Source organism: Priapulus caudatus, unplaced genomic scaffold, assembly GCF_000485595.1.
Source record: "Priapulus caudatus unplaced genomic scaffold, Priapulus_caudatus-5.0.1 Scaffold923, whole genome shotgun sequence".
Classification (NCBI taxonomy): domain Eukaryota; kingdom Metazoa; phylum Priapulida; class Priapulimorpha; order Priapulimorphida; family Priapulidae; genus Priapulus; species Priapulus caudatus.
In genome coordinates this window covers 76,430-93,816 of record NW_014577984.1, presented here as the reverse complement: position 1 = coordinate 93,816, position 17,387 = coordinate 76,430, and the positions used below count along the sequence as shown (strand labels likewise).

General features: G+C 42.3%; 2 protein-coding genes across 3 annotated transcripts in view; one reads left to right on the top strand and one right to left on the bottom strand.

The window, feature by feature from the left end:
- LOC106814421 (probable helicase senataxin) overlaps positions 1 to 5,201 on the top strand; it is a 27,436-nt gene extending 22,235 nt beyond the window's left edge. For both annotated transcript variants that reach the window (XM_014818737.1, XM_014818736.1), the window contains 3 exons: positions 335 to 475; positions 874 to 1,072; positions 2,142 to 5,201. In XM_014818737.1, coding sequence (XP_014674223.1) covers positions 335 to 475; positions 874 to 1,072; positions 2,142 to 2,255 — 454 coding nt within the window. In that variant the 3' untranslated portion in view covers positions 2,256 to 5,201. The remainder of the gene's footprint in view (positions 1 to 334; positions 476 to 873; positions 1,073 to 2,141) is intronic.
- A 644-nt stretch (positions 5,202 to 5,845) lies between these two features.
- LOC106814424 (zinc finger protein 271-like) lies at positions 5,846 to 7,459 on the bottom strand. Its single transcript, XM_014818741.1, has one exon. The coding sequence runs from the start codon at positions 7,378 to 7,380 to the stop codon at positions 5,857 to 5,859; it is 1,524 nt and encodes a 507-aa protein (XP_014674227.1). The 5' UTR covers positions 7,381 to 7,459; the 3' UTR covers positions 5,846 to 5,856.
- Between the last annotated feature and the right edge of the window lie 9,928 nt (positions 7,460 to 17,387).

Sequence of the window (17,387 nt, the reverse complement as noted above, 5' to 3'; positions counted from 1 at the left end):
ATGTGACAGACGATCGGGTTGCTTAGTGTCGCGATGTGACAGACGATCGGGTTGCTTAGTGTTGCGATGTGACAGACGAATGTCGATGGGTTTGTGTTCCCGGCAGGCAGGTGGGTGGGTGAGCGGACGTGCATTAGTGCGTGCGTGCGTGCAGGCATGCGTGTGTGTGTGCAGTCGTTCGTGTGGGCAGGCGTTCGTGTGTGGCACCAGGCGTGCGTACAGGCGTGCGTGCGTGCATTCGTGATAAAATTAGCCAGGAATGAAGAATCTATGTACTCGGGTTTTCGCGTCGCAGGATCGTGAAGTGTATAAAACTGAAATGCGAACTTTACAGTTCCATACTGAACATCCTCGAGGCAGAGTTCACCGTCGAACTGCTCACCATGATGAACGACCATCAAATCAACTCGAGCATCGGTGTCATTGTGCCTTACTCCCAGCAGAAGGCGCTTCTTCTAGACCTTTTGGGAAGAAGGTAGGACACCACCATAGTTTTAGGTCGCACGCGCTCGCGCGGGGGTCGGGTGTTATTCGTGGAAGATAGCTTAGAATGCTTTTTTCACCCTTTTTTTAGAATGCCCTCTAAGACCAGAGCTATCAATGTAAACGGTTATATTCAACTCACTAGGTTACCATCGAAGTTAATTGTGTGTGATACGGTACTCATAGTTGGGATATTTTTCCTGGCACGTTCTAAAATTGTGCCTGCATGAGTGCAAACAATTTTGTTTCTTTACCCGTTCCCAAAGAAGTAATCATTACATGCAAACAACGTGCAACAAACGAGCGTTTCAACAAGATTTACAACAACGAGATGCGCGCAAAGCCGCGACACGCAGACTAACCATGCTCACTGCTCGCTGGCTGTTGCAGGAAGCTGTCCCAGCAGGTCGAGGTGAACACCGTCGACGGGTTTCAAGGTCGTGAGAAGGACGTCGTCGTGCTGTCGTGCGTGCGCGCGAACGGCAGCAGCGGCAGCATCGGCTTCCTAACGAACAGGCAGCGGCTGAACGTGGCATTGACGCGCGCGAAACACTCGCTCATAATCCTCGGCTGCATGGACACGATGAAGGTGCGAGTACAGCGCGCGGCGGCGACTATATAACAACCACCCCGGTACTTATAACTACCCGTAATGCTAAAAGTAAGCTGTAAGTGGACATTTCTGGCAACACACGCGTGCTCCGTTTCATCACTTCAGTCTCGAATCGTAATCAATTCGAGAATTATTAAATCTGGGATCATAAATGACGGCCAAAGCGCATGAATAGTGTCCCTACTACAGCCAATTCAACATGGACTGTAATTAAGCTAGTTTCCATACCTACCTTCATACCTACCTATGCTTCACTAGCCTAACTTCACAAGTATTTAGCAATATAATTAAATATATAATAGAATGCATTACTCAGCATTCTATTCCCTTATTTCGAAACTTTAAAACAAGACTGAGATCATAACCTGAATCCTAATCCCAATCGTATACATAGATAGATTAATTATCGAAATCTACGAGTTATGAATTCTGATTATATGAAAAAATCTCAAAGGTTCGTCCTAGCACTGTTCAGTTCACTCACCATACTACAGATATGATACGTATCCACTTCTACGTCGTTATCGCTGTAATAAGTACCGGTGGTTGTTATATAGCGCCCACCACATTGCACAGCCTTTCCTCGCAGCATCCCAAAGTCGCTAGCTTATGCCGGAGAACGTGAAATCTCTGAATTTTCTCTGCCGGTAGATGTGCGGGAAAGTGAGCCGATTTGTGTGTTGGACCCAGCGATTTGTCAGTCGTAATGAACCGAGTGTCCGATTGTGAGAGAAAATTAGCGTCAGGCAGTGGGTTCAGCATGCAAGAGCAAAATGTTGGACCGGCCAAAAAAATGCCTCCGGTCCAAATGTCCAACGGATTTCACATTCTCTGGTTTTCTCCTGTGCGTAGATGAGGTAGCATTTTTTCGTGTCTATCTAGCTATGAATCAATTATTGATTAATCAATCAATCGATTGATGTATCTATTTACCTATTCAACTATTTATGTACAATCTTATTTAAGTGAAATGTTTTGTAGTTTTTTTTTGCTGTTGCTAATAAGGGTGCAATGAACTTATCTCGTTTACTATCAAATGTGGCAGGTGGACAAGGATTGGAGCGCTCTCGTGAGTCACGCAGAAGAGAAGAAGGCCATCTTTACTGTGTCGACCATTGAAGAATTGCGGCACAGGGTAAAGCATTGCGTATTCCGATGAAAACCCACAGAGTTACTGTGTTATGACTCGCTTGTTCGGAGCCAGCCTTACCGGACGCAATGCCCAAAGCAAGAACTAGGACCAAGAGTTGGACGTGAACGTGATATTATTATACGTGTATTTTGGTCCATTCCAAGACAGAGCCCAGAGTGGCTGCTAAGGCCAACTTTTATCAGGATACAACAGGTAGATTTTGCATTTTTATAGTTTTATTTTCATGTGCGTAGGCTGTATGTAATCAACATTTGTTTTGTGTAAAGTTGTGCATTATATTTTTCTGTACGTCTGTTGCTATGTCATCAGCTGTATCATATTGTTTAGAACATACTATTACAGGAAGGGAAGAAAACCTTCTGATACATTATAATGATGCCATAAGTTTGCATAAAAACGTACTATTCTAAACGAAAATCTGTTCTGCTAAATGGAATACTGTTGTGAACTGTATATAGATTGTTATTCATCAAATTCACATACATTAGCGATATAGTATTATAGAGATTACTACTTTGCATAGTGCTCAAGAAAGTATTCTCCAATTATAATTGACCGATTGGTACATAATCTTCTATATGTAATCTAGCTATATGTAGTGAGTGACAGGCAGCAATAACCAATCATTGATTTGATGGAGACATTTGAAGAATGCTGCTTAGTATCAAAGTGCCACAAAGTTCACAATGTAGCACGCATGCGTGAAAAACACGTACAAACTGGTCTAGTTTTATCGACCAGCAACAATGTCCAATGGGACCATGGTTATCTCGATCAGACAGATGAGCTCATTGCTCATTTAAACTTAGCAGCAGTTTTGAACACTGTACAAATTAAGAGTAGGCTGCAGTAGCAAATCTCGTACTAACATAAAGAGTGAATAAATCTGGATAGAATTATAAAATGTGAGACTATTTGAAATCATTTCATTCCGAAGTTTTCATGACCTTTATCTGTCACTGCCGGTAATGTTCTAAAAAGATTCTAGATAGCAAACGGTCACTATCCGTGTCTGTTAGGTTGTATATACGAGTCCACTGAAATATGCAAACCTACACGGGTTCCCTATAATAGATACAGGTTCTTGGCGGATCACCTACATCATCACTTACATCAGACAATCCTAATGCTATATGATCGTTTATAATCATTCCTTGCTAATCTTAATTCATTCAGTTTCAATAACATGATGGCTGGTATTTCACATGCAATGATCACAGTTGTGATAATATATCGTGCATGCTTCTATATTATTTACAGAAACTAAAGAACCATCAGTACCAGTTGTCATCGGGGGGGGGGGGGCACTCCATATATATTGTATGGTAGGTATAAGAAGGTATGCATATAGGTAACCCCAAATTTCCGCACCGGAGACCCCCTTTTCACATATTTCCCGTCCCGGAGCATAGGTTCTACTTCTTTCCATTCAGGAGACACATGAATTCTCATTGGTCCCTTGGCAAGTTTTCTGTATTACGGGGGGTTCTGGTCCCGTTCCAATGCCTCCAAGGTCATATAGTGCTGCCGCGGCCGCGGAGAGCGCGTCACTGCGAGAATATCATACTTGAACCATTATATTTTAATTAATCCTGTTCTAGTGACTTAACCTATTCTCCAAATGCTTTCATTTTCAAGCAAGCAATAATTCTGGAGACAAATCCTAGCAAATCCTAGTTCCAGAGACCCCCTCTTGCAAACATGTCCAGTTCCAGAGACCCCCTCTTGCAAACATGTCCAGTTCCAGATACCCCATCTTGCAAACATGTCCAGTTCCGGAGCATCATGCTTCACCGCAAACCCTAGTTCCGGAGACCCCCATCTTGATGGGCTGAGTTAGTACCAGAGCCCTCCAATTCCATCTCTCAAGTGGCACATACCTACCCCATTTTGTAGAGAGTGCCACCCCTGGGTTGTTATAGTAGATACTATTGGTACTATAATAGGTACTAGGGTAGATAATATACTACTTGTAAATATATTTTGAAATATACATGCATTATTTATGAAAAGCGACTACAGAACATCGATTTATTTTGCATTGAGGTAATTTACTTGAAGTCTATTGTTGTACACGTGACTTTATTCCTTTGTTATTCATTAAACATGCAATGGTGACGTGTTACACACAGTGATGCGATTTTCCTGTCCCACAATTGAATTTAGTAATTCTCATAAATCGTATAAATTTGTGGGAAAATTACAAGATACGGCAATAAAAAATATTGCAGGAAGATTATCTGAATTGCACTTTTACGTGATTTTATTCGTTTTTATTCGTTTTTTCATTGGTGATGCACAACTAAAAATGGCTACTATTTGGCCATTTATAAAACAACTAAATATTAAGGATATTATTAGAAGAATCCATAACACCGTTGCAGGGCTTTGTATACCAACCAATTTTAAAAACAACTCGCGATTATAAACGTGTCAGGGCCGTGGCTAATTCATTCTGCCCTTGGGCAGGGGGTGCAAGGCAATATGCAGTTTGTGTTCTGGCAATTAACAGTGCGCAGTATACCAGTGGCACGTACTGTCAAGGCCAGGGGAACGGAACTGCTTTGCCCCTCCCCCTACCCATTCCCGCTAGCTACGGCTGTGCTTGCTCCCAAGCGTAGTAGGAACTTGGTTGCTGTGACAACAATAACAGTGAAACTAATAATAACTACACAATTAGTGACTATATCAATGACAACAATTATGACAATATTTTTTTGCACAAACATGTAAAACGATTATCAAATAACATTCATGTTGCATTGAAATTCGAATTAAACTCCAACTAGTAAATGGTCAAGTTCCGGTTCAAATTGCAGGGAAAATGCAGTCAAACCATATTTCCAGAACGCTTAGCACAGTGAATATGGCAATTAGTTACTATTGAAAAAACACAAACGATATGACCACACTTGCATGAAGAAATTAAATAAAAGTATATAAAAATAAATTCAAATATTAGCAAAATAGTTGCCAAACATTATAACCATATTCCCACTAGTACTTTTGTGCTAAAACTAAACCTTTTCCCTTCATCAAATCAAAAGTGGAATCCTGCTCAGCAATTGTTTACAAGCTCAGCTCAGCTCAGCTCAGCTCAGCTCAATACAAGCACGCTATGTGCTGAAGTAAATACAACAATAAAACTGCCTTCATTTTATAAAATTAATTTAACCATTTTTTGCAATGTCTCTCTAACCATCGTAAATTTGTCCACCACGCTTTCCCCATGTCCATGTTTTCACTTGGTTACTAGAGAATACTGCCCTTATATTATTATAATTATAATATAGATAAACACATACATGGCTTTTCTTTTCAAACTGTCACACAATTGTAGTGTCGTAATTTCATTTGATCAAGACTTCTATGGTCTTTAACTAACTCACAAGATACATCCGACTACTTGTTTACATGATGAATGTGTGAACGATTTCTGAAAGAAGTTAATTATGGTTGACAAATTTCCATACTTCATTGGTGATAGAAAGGGCAGATACGTTGACCAGCAATTACAATAATTTTTCACACATCCTCTTCCTCTACTGCGTTTTGATGTGACTTTGAATGACACTGCTCTCGAAAAGCTCATACCACGATTAGATTTTTATGGTTTCTGTCCTACGTGAGTTTTCAAGTGATGTTTCAAACGGTCACTTCTGGGGAAAGCAGCTTCACAGAGCTTACATTTATAAGGTTTTTCGCCGGTGTGAGTACTCATGTGTTTTGTCAAATAGGCTTGAACAGCAAAACGTCTTTGGCACAAATCACATTTATATGGTTTCTCTCCTGTGTGAGTTGTGAGGTGAAGCCTTAAACTATGTGGCATCGAATAGGCAGCTTCACAATGATCACATTTATATGGTTTCTCGCCTGTGTGGGTTCGCATATGAGACTTTAAGGAACTTCGGCAGGCAAAAGTGTCGTTACATAGATCGCATTTATACGGTTTCTCTCCTGTATGGGTTTTCATGTGTATTTTCCGGTTACCTGAAGTAATAAAAGCTGCATCACACAAATCACATTTGTACGGTTTTTCTCCAGTGTGAATTCGCATGTGTTTTGTCAAAGTTCCTTTCTCAGCAACAGTTACATTACATACATTGCATTTAAATAGTTTCTCTCCTGTGTGAGTTGTCTTGTGTCTCTTCAGGTTGCCTTCCTGAGAAAAAGCAGATTCACACACATCACATTTGTACGGTTTTTCTCCAGTGTGAGTTCGCAAGTGTTGTATCAACTGAGTCGATCTGATAAAAGTCTTCTTACACATCGTACACGCATATGGCTTCTCTTTTGTATGAGTTCTCATGTGTATCGTCCAGTTACCCTTCTCTGAGCATGCATAATCACACAGTTCACATTTATATGGTTTTTCTCCTGTATGTTGTCTGCGATGGATCTGGGTTGCTCCTGCCGTAGTGAAAGCCGCGTCGCAAAAATCACATTCATATGGTTTCTCCCCCGTGTGTATTCTCATGTGGGACACCAAACTGTGCTTTGCAGAGAAAGCTTTCATACACACATCACACTTAAAAGGTTTCTCACCAGTATGAGTTCGCAAGTGCGTTGTCAAACCACATTTCTGAGAGAAGCTTGCTCCACACATGTCACATTTATGCGGTCTCTCCCCTGTATGAGTCCGCTCATGTATAATTGCATTCATTTTCTCAGGAAAGGTAGCATCACACATACTACACTTATATGGTTTCTCACCTGTGTGAGTTCTCATATGTCTTATAACAGCACACTGCTGTGTGAAAGAAACTCCACATATGTAACATTCATATGGTTTTTCTCCCGTGTGAGTTCTTTTGTGTTCTCTCAAATGGCCAGATGCAGTAAAGGCTTTTTCACACATATTACATTTGAATGGTTTTTCTCCTGTGTGAATTTTCATGTGTTTTCCCAAATGGCCAGATGAATAAAACGTTTTTTCACACGGTTTACATGTATATGGCTTCTCTCCTGTGTGACTTTTCATGTGTACCTTTATCTGAGTTTTTTGACGAAAACCTATATCACAGACGTTACATTTCCATGGTTTCTTTCCGACCATAGACCCAGTAGAAGTAGTGGCTGTTCTTGTGTGCTCCATTATGCGGCCTTGTTGGGAGAAGGCTGAACCAGACATGTTCTATGTCTTCACTCTTTAGAAGCCCATTTCTCATTGGCATCAGTTGACGCTTTACTCAAGGAAAGCTGCAACAAAAACGTTTATATATCAACACTATATTACTAAATAGATATCAATTATATGCAGAACTGTTTTCTTTTAATTATATATTTTGAAGGTTAAGTTAATAATTAAGTTAACTTAATGTAAAACTAGAAGTAACATGGTTGTGCTCCTGTACACTGTAGCAGTGTATGCATGGACCACAAATTTCTACAACACTGTTTACCACTTTCTTTCATCAACCATTTGTTTTCATATTTGCTCATTTAAACTTAGCGGTAGTTTTGAACACTGTACAAATTAAGAGTAGGCTGCAATAGCAAATATCATACTAACATAAAGAGTGAATAAATCTAGATAGAATTCTAAAATCTGGGACTATTTTTAATCGTTTCATTCCAAAGTTTTCATGACCTTTATCTGTCACTGCCGGTAATGTTCTAAAAAGATTCTAGATAGCAAACGGTCACTTTCCGTGTCTGTTAGGTTGCATATATGAGTCCACTAAAAAATGCAAATATAAACGGTTCCCTATAATAGATACAGGTTCTTGGCGGATCACCTACATCATCAATTACATCAGACAATCCTAATGCTATATGATAGGCCTCGATGTTTATTTTCAGATCTGGTTGTCCTGTCGGGCAACAAGAAGCAATTTTTACTTGTCCGAATTTTGATTGTACTTGTCCAAAATTTACTTACAATCTATGAGCCGTTAAGGTCCATTTTGGGTTCAGTGCATATCACATTACAGTATATACATGGAAAATCGTAATGAAATTCACACAACGTTTATTTTCGCGTGCCGGCATGCTCATTGTGTGTCATTCCCAATCCCGCAGCTTTTTCCTCAATTCCAAGAAATTTTGCTGTCACTCTCTCATCTCATCTGTCCCCCTACACATTCAGAAATGAACATGCCCAACACGACTTAAAAGATTATGCACTCCCCCCCCCCCCCGTATAAAAACCAATGCCGCCCCAGCCGGGCACGCACAGCCACGCTTAACTGTGCGACCTAGCGCTCTATCACTTGTCCCGGGCAATTAGACAACCATTCGTGTCGAAGGCTAGCTACTCGCTAAATAATGCAAGTGACGAAAATCTCTACCTGCATATTTAAAAATCAACTTGCATTTAGCGAGTTAGTGAGTGTTAAATTTGAACCCTGATAATATGCCGAACCGTTTTCTTCTTCAGGCAATACTTGTCTGTATACTAACCCGATTGCCTTTTCCATCTTATAACCAAAACAAGTTTTCTGTTAGAACTCAAAGCCTGCGTACTAAGTGACGACCAGATATTATGACTAGAGAGCTCAGTGGTCCAGTGGTTGGCAGGTCTACCTTTCACTTTGCAGGCTGTTAGTTCAAGCCCTGGCCCATGCAGTAAATTTTCTCAAGCTGTAAGACCTGGCTCTCAACATGGAGACTCTGAATCCCTCTTGGCTCATATGACCACGTACAATGGTTCTCTTAATTGTCAAATGCTCATCTGAGGTCAGTGCTCATATTTTTTAGTACTTTACCTGCTCCAAAACTTTTTTCCATTTTTATCATAATTTTTCCCCATTCTAAAAAAACGAAAACAAGTTTTGAAGCAGATAAAGTAATAAAAACATCATCATTTGCAATCATGACAAGGGCCAAAAGTAGCCTTCTCAAACGCAATAAACGAATCCCAAGTATATCCTTAACCTCCTTTAACATATCTCCTATAACATATATATATATAGAGAGATAGATAGATAGATAGCTATATATATATATTATACATAGAGATATATATATTGATATTATACACGCCTGATATTACAGTATATACATAGAAAATCGTAATGAAATTCCACGTTATTTGGTGCCGGAACGCCTTTCCTGCACTTCACGGAATAATGGTTGCTGTTGTCACTCCTATGCAAGCCAATCCTGATTCCCTCATATATACGAGAACAACATGCCCCACGTGACTTAAAACAATCTGCCCCCCGAACATCATCCATGCCGCCAGCTAGCATGTGACGCAGCCACGCGCTGTGTGCTGTGCTTGAAGCCCAGCGTCGGAATAACCAGGGCGACGGCGATTTCGGCCCTCGCGAGCCCAAATTAGCCCCCTACAATCTTGAAACCCTTCCTTTGGGGCAACCATTTTCTATCAGCGCGACCCCATCTCTGCTTACGAAAATTCAACACATTTCATGTTCTAGATCAGCATTAGAGCAGGCTATCGTAAATAAAACGCGTTGTATATCCACGCACTAAATTTATAATAACCATAACATAACATTGTTGACGCTAGGTGTCGCCCTCGTTGGCTGAGAGAAAAGCAATAAAACGTGATTGTTCTTAAACTGTGCTTTGTCTCAATTGGCAATTCTACGGATTATACACAGAAGGTCTTAACTAATCAATACACATCCGTTTAGGACAACGTATAACATTAACATGTGTCAGAGTACCTACGAAAGGACACTACATCACGCACGCACTCGATTAGTGAATTCGGATTATTGCTGACAATTTCCCTCGGAAAGTATGGCGCCAAATAATCGCCTTCCATTGGATAGCTTGGAGTGACGAACATCGGCAGCCATGCCGGACACGAAGAGTAGGTGCATCCGATGCATCGCTTTGTTGAACTTGGGACTAGTGCATAGCTGTGGGAAAACCGCGTGCAAATCATACAATGGCTCTGAATTAACAGGATTACGGGCTGCCCATCCCGAACTGGACTTCTCAGGATTTACCCACGCCATTGAAGAATGCCGATCTCGGTGAACTGATATTATGGACTTGACCTCATCTATAGAGGATATAAAGTGAAGTACTCTATTGAGGCGGGTCGAGAGAAAAGGCATTTGAACTAGCTGCACTTGGACATGAAGACGACAAAAAGGATGAAAACTAGGACGAACTTTTGACAAAACTTTAGGGAATTGGCCTCCAATACAACTTCGGGTTGCACTCGCACTACGAACATTCAGCAAGGAAAGTGCGATGATGAAGTATAGACTCATTTGTCAACGTATTCGAGTTCATTGTCAGCGTGTGATATATCAACGCAGATGAACAGATCATATGCTAATCATTAGTCGCTGCCAATAATGAAGGATTGTCATTGAAAATTAACCGGTAAAGAAGAGAACCTAACTGCCGAAGCCATTGAAATCGCAACGTGCAGCAGAAAGCCAAGTCACGTCAAGTAACGGAAATAACAGCCAAATTCCAGACGACGAATGATTACTACTACCAGTGCAATTGGAGCAGAAACCAGCACACACCGAGAACATTCTCACACCGCACAGGACGTGGAAAAGCACCGAGGATGGTTCCACAGTCCAGCCCAGATCATCACCTCGTCACGTTCAGTAGTACAGTGTGCCCATATCACACCAAAACCTGATGCCTTGTCCAGCACACGGCACAACATGTGATGGTTGTGGTAAATAAAAGATGACCTTTGAAGGTGGTGGTTCGTTCCGGTTCGGTAGACAACCAGTCAACGCGAACAAAACAGTAACCAGGAGGCACGTGGTAAGACGATCGTCACACACACGTGTACATACTACCAGGAAGAAGCCCAGGATGAAGATGAGACGTGTATTTCCACAGTCTAGAACAACGACAGCTGACGACACAGAAGACCTAGTGAACTACCCTTGAACCAGCAGGCCGCAAGAAGCTGAACTGCAAGCCGGACACGGGAGCACAAGGTAACGCACCTATGCCCTTCGACCATACAAGATCCTCATCCGCGAAGTCCTGTGTGATATCGAATACGCCATGAAACATTAAACATCTACGCTACTATAACGGCTTATGTGTGATTCACAAAGTAACAATTGGGAATTGAATCCTAGAGTACTTTCGGCAAACCTTCATTCAAAACCAAGTTCCAAAGTTCAAGGCTAAGGTCCAGTGGATCCTGGGACGCCGACATCACGGTAACTTGGTAACTGGTTTACTTAAAACTAATGAGTTTAGAGATGAAAGCAACTGCCGGGAATCACTACACGAACTCCAAGCAACCCACAACCGGCCGGAATAACATGTAGTTTGTGTACCAACAGGCACAGGCGTGGGGTGCCTAAGACGAGTATCGATTGCTCAAGGCGTGTCGGGGTTGTTTCCAAGGAGAATACCACGTTACTGTGGATTACCTCTCAGTTACCGACCAGAGGTCCATCCGCCACGCAAGTACCAGTAGCTCTACAAGTACCACTGAGGAGAGCTGGAGAAGCTGTGACTGAACGGACATCATTGCCAGGGTACAGAGCCTACAGACTGGGTAACCTCCATTGGTCTACGTACAAAGCCAACGTGGATTGCCTGAGGACTTTTGCCTCGACCCAGAGACCTAAATAAAGCTATCGCACGACCTCATCATTCCTACACCGACGCTGATGTGTTTCTACCAGCTGACAGGGCAAAATTCTTCGCCATCCTGGACGCCGCGAAGGGCTATTTGGAATATCAAACGTCGATGACGAAGAGCTCCTACTTACTCATTCAACCCCTATTTGGACGATTTAGCATCAAACGTTCTCCGCGTTTGGCTAATATGTGCTCAGGATGTGTTCCGAGCGTTTAAGGTGACCACAGAACCTTTGGTGACTTACCTGGTCGTGACGCACCGCCGACGACATATCATCGTAGGTTTTCAAGGAAGCCCGGCTAATCTGACCCATGACCAAAACTTGAAAGTGTTCTTGATTACGCACGTCCACTGGACCAAGTCAACCCAGAGAAATGAGGATCAAATGTCAAGAAGACCATTCTTTTGGCAATCAATCGATCAGCATGGTGTTGAACCCGACCTACTAAAAGGTGGCAGCAATCGTTGCAATGGAGGAGCCAGAAGGAGTGTCAAGGGTTACAACCCTTCGTTTGGCATGGGCAAACTGATCTGAGCGAATGACACCACATCTGTCTAACTGTATCAGCACCTTCTACGAACTTTGTGAAATCAATCAGAATTTGTATGGGGGACCTGACACACCCATACATTCCAGGCACTGAAGAAAGACATTCTTACTACCACGTACTAAAGTACTACGACCAGAGTAAACTCTGGGTACTCCAGCGTTGACGCCAGCCAGAGAGGTCTTGAGCTGCAATGCTACAACCAGCTGACCCCGGTTGGCGTTGCTAGCAATACTCTATCGAGGACAGAGCACGGTATTCCAACATCGAAAGGGATGATGTTAGGGTAGTGTTTGGATTAGAGAGATTTCAACACTACGGTGTAGGCGACGCTGTCATCCGTAGAAACTGACCACAAGCGCTGTGAGTCGATTCACCGCAAAACTGGACAAACGCCCCCTCCACGTTTTAGCCAGGATGTTGCGTTCCGTCTGCAGAAAAACACGTAACCATCCAAGTACACGTACCTGGCAGGAAATAGGTCCTTGCCGACGCCACTGAGCGTAGCGAATCACCTGTCCTGAAAAAACAATAACCACACTTGACAATCGGTACATCGAGATGCACTTACATCTCAATGCGTCTGCCGACGTTCAGACAACATACGTGAAGAAACAGCAAGGAATACATTCTGTCTGTTCTTCAGGAGGTTCTCACAAGCGATTGGCCGACCGCAGATCTGGAACTGCCCATCGAATTCTCCATGAACATTGGAATTACGCGAGATGAACTGGACCTTTGTTGTGATGGACTAGTGCTAAAGGGGAACGTCTAGTGATTCCTGTATCACTAACGCACAGGAAGCCCTGCAAAACAGATTCGATTATCACGACCAGGGATCTGAGAATGTTAAAACTACGTGCCAGACGGTTCCGTATCTGGCCGGCATCAGCAAGGATAGTTGACAACATCGTCAATGCATGTTGCATCGTGCCAGGAACACAAAGCCGTCAAACCCAAGGAACCATTGATAGCCCATGAGGTTCCACCTCATGCATGGACATACATTAGAGATTCTGATCTATCGCTGGAATAGTCCACATTTGCTGCATTTAGTTACCTTCAGCAAATGCCCACTCATCAGGAAAACTCCTCAATAACATCAGGCAACTGTCATATGCACACATGAAGGGTATTCTTCGAGGAACCATGGCCTAACCTGATGGTTCGTCTCGGCGGTTCTGGAGCGTAACGTCACAGAATTCCAAGCGTTTTGCTGAGACGCTATGGACTCGACACAACCTTCAGTTCTCCACTACCCCGCGATCAAATGGTTTGAGTGAAAGGGATGTACACCTGTAAAAACGCTACTACAGAAAATGTCAAGGAACGCACACCCTGGATCCTCATCTGGCTATTGCTGTGTCTCCGTACCAACACCAATGGACCACAACTGCCCTCACACAGCTGTATTTAAACGCGCGACGATCACAAGTCCAACCTACCTGTGAATCCACACGGTGCAGACAGACAAATCACAAGCATCTTGCAAAATACGTCAGATGAACAAAAAGCGTCATCATGACACACGAACGCGAACTACATTACGATCCAATGCAGACGGCGAGAGCATATCCGACGTTAAACCACCATACGGTACATGGAGGCAGCCAAAGTCATTCCATCACGGCAAATACAGCCCAGATCGTATGTGATCGAAACCGGCAAATGGAACAAGTCACAGGGAGAACCGTCCATCATCGTCCGTAAGCGGTGAACATTTCCGCCGTTCAATTCTGTCAGAAACACAGAGGATCATGAGTATAGAGATTCATTTTGACTTCGTGCACATCATCACCTCCACGGCAACCAGGTCGACAACCACATCATCTGCACCGGTTAAGTTAGAAGGTCAGGCCGGAAAGATACAAGGAAGCCTGATAGACTTAGACCTGTGACCATCAGTGACATTGGTGACATCATGACATTGTACATTCAGTGACATTTGTGACATCACACTCAGAGTCATTATATACCATATATGTATTTTCTGAGCCGTTAATGTTAAGCTGTACTTATATATATAGAAATCGTTTATCTTTTGAAAAAGGGTGTGTATATATCCGCGCACTAAATTGTAAATAACCATAAATAACATCGTTGCGCTAGGTGTCGCCCTCGTTGCTGAGGAAAGAATAACACGTAGTTTCTTAAACCTGTGTTTGTCTCATTTGATTCTACGGATTATCCAGAAGTTTCGAACTATTACAATACACATAAGCGTAGGACAACCGTATACATTAACACGCGCAATGCATGGTGGGAAACGGGAAGAAGGTATCGGCTTTTGCTTGCATGTTACAGCGCTATAGGTGTTGAACAACAGTAGACTGTTCACGTCCATAGTTACACGTTCCATAGCATGAGGCCTGGAATAAGCATGCGAACCGAAATTAATTAAAATACCACACTGTTTACTGCGCTTACAAAACATACACTTATTCATGTTAAATAACGTTACAGATTGTGCGTGCTATGTCCGCTCGAAATCTTGGCCAGCTCTATATGCGATTTCTACAGAGTAGGTCGGATCCCGTTCATACACAAAAATGGCCGACGACGCCGAATGAGCTACGCCACCTAGCGGAATGCACAATTACACAACACGATAATTTTTACTTCTAAGTGCTTTGCTAGCACGTCCACGAGGTATCTCCTTGCGTTGCATAATGCAAATTATTGCTACTCGTAGTGCCGAATTTCGGCTGAAAAAAAAAGCCAAAAAAGGCTCTTAAATTCTAGAGCGAAATACAAGGCAACGGTTGAACAATTGCGCGAGCTTACGTTGTTCACCTCCTAATCGAATCAGCGCTGTAATAATCAACTGTTCTAGATCGATTGCTTCGAGTATGAATAGTTCTTCGACCGGATTAGTTCTAAAAGGTGTTTATTTTCACAGCACGGCGCTCACTACGTATGTTTTTACGAATTACGATCGATCTGTGAAATACTCCAAAGACCGGGTATGCACTCACTTGTACCTGGGTAGGTGTGAATGTGAGCTAGTTTTCGCGGTCGCAGGAAATTAGCATACAGGATACAATTACAATTATACAAACATAATAAATCATGAACAAAATATTATACAATATATAGCACACCAATTACTATTAATGGACTCCTAATATAATCAATGTAAAACATGCTTAACATGCATGTCAGTCCACGTGCAACGAAAAAGAGCACCTAAAACAAAAAAATATCCAAAAATTCAAACTGCCCGCGGCTCAATAAACAGTGCCCCTTAAAAAAATAAAAATTATTCCGCCCTGCGCTGCACGCTGTCACGGTCCGCTTTTTGGCGACATTGGCAATAGAAATGTATATTATAAGTATAAGTAATATAACTTATTAACGTAGAGAATGTTCGTGCGATAGCGCCGCTGCCTTACATAATGATGTGTAGATTATACCACCGGCTAGATTTTCAGTTTTCGAATCAGCAATCAGAGTTTCAAGTTAAGTTTTATTTATTTTTTTTCCAAAACAGTAAGACGGCGCGTTTTTACCAGCGGCCGACTTGATATGCCAAGAGACGAAACTCACAGTGATTTAACCAGCGATTATACAAGTAAAACGCCGCTAGAAATCTACTAGCCCGTCCGGCTACATTGGTGGAACTTGTAGCCTGCACAACTCTTCACTACTCTGGCTACGAGCTAGCGTTAGTGCGAACCTGAACTTATGCAGCAGATATATCTGTGGAAATTCCATAGCTTGATTATTTCAATAGCAGTACACGATGACCTGAACTGCTACAGCTACGGCTCCAGGGAATATGCACGATAAACAGCAACTAACTCCAGATGAGTTTTTGAATAAAGTTCAGTGCTTGAATCACCCAAAATCAATAGGAATCCTGATAATGAAAGTGAGCAAGCTGCTAATATTGTCCCTTCCTCTTCTCTTCAGTGATTCTAATTCTGAAGTGCTTTCGGCTGCTTAAGGAGTTGATGTAGATATTACAATGGAAATGAATATGAAAATGTGTCAAAATTTCTGTTTTTTAAACCATAATTTTCACTCCAGATATGCTCAGAATGCAGGATTTGGCTTCCTAATTGTAAAAAAATTTCTGGGGGAGACCCTCCATAGTCCATACCCCCCTTGCGGGAGGGGGCCGCAACCCCCTTCCACACCTACCCACAACGCGACTCGACCAGCTTCCTACAGCAGCTGGGCTAGTAGACAGTGAAGGGGATTAGTAGGTCCACAAATATACTAGCCCCAAGGGCTAGTTACTATAAAAGTTAGCATCTAACCCTGGTAGGTAATTAAACGGTAATAAAAGTGGGGAAAACGCTAGATAATTCTCGTAAATATGGCTTTAAAACAAGTAGCTGGAAGCTAATATAGGACTGCCAGACCATTAAAAGTGAGATTTTTGTATAAATATTATCAAGAGTAAGATAATAACTCCCCATACATAATCTCCTGATTATGTATTATTATACGTGTATGTATTATTATATCAAGAGCGCCACAACGGTGAAATGCTGAAACCATGTTGCAGTATATTAGTCGAATTAAGAAACTTTGCCCGTTTTATTTTGACGATTCTTTGCAGTATTATTGATCAGCTGTCCTACCTTACTAATATAAAACAAACCGCTTGTCCCTACGCTGAAATAATGAGCGGTGAAAATCTGGTATTTTTGCCGAAAACCGACTCGAGATCCCGGTTGGCTGCGACCGTCTCCCGCTTTGAGATAGCTTCGGAAAAACTCGCGTGTTTCCGTCAATGATTGACAAATGGAATGAATGACGTCTGTTATTGATTGCCATAGTGATGACAGACCGCCACCTGAGCCCACCTCACGCTGGATGTAGCAAACTCTGTAGTACTGACGTAATGAGTCAGCGCTACCATGCCGCTACACAGCGGCGACCGAAAGCAACATACTGGCCACAAAACGAGAGAAGGTCGCAGCCAACCGGGATTTCGAGTCGGTTTTTGGCAAAAATACCAGATTTCACCGCTCATTATCTCAGCGTAGGAGCATCGTAGGGACAAGCGGTTTGTTTTATATTAGTAAGGCA

What these genes read in the sequence shown, in the direction of transcription:
- LOC106814424 (XM_014818741.1), bottom strand. Translation starts at nt 7,380, where the DNA reads ATGTCTGGTTCAGCCTTCTCCCAACAAGGCCGCATAATGGAGCACACA.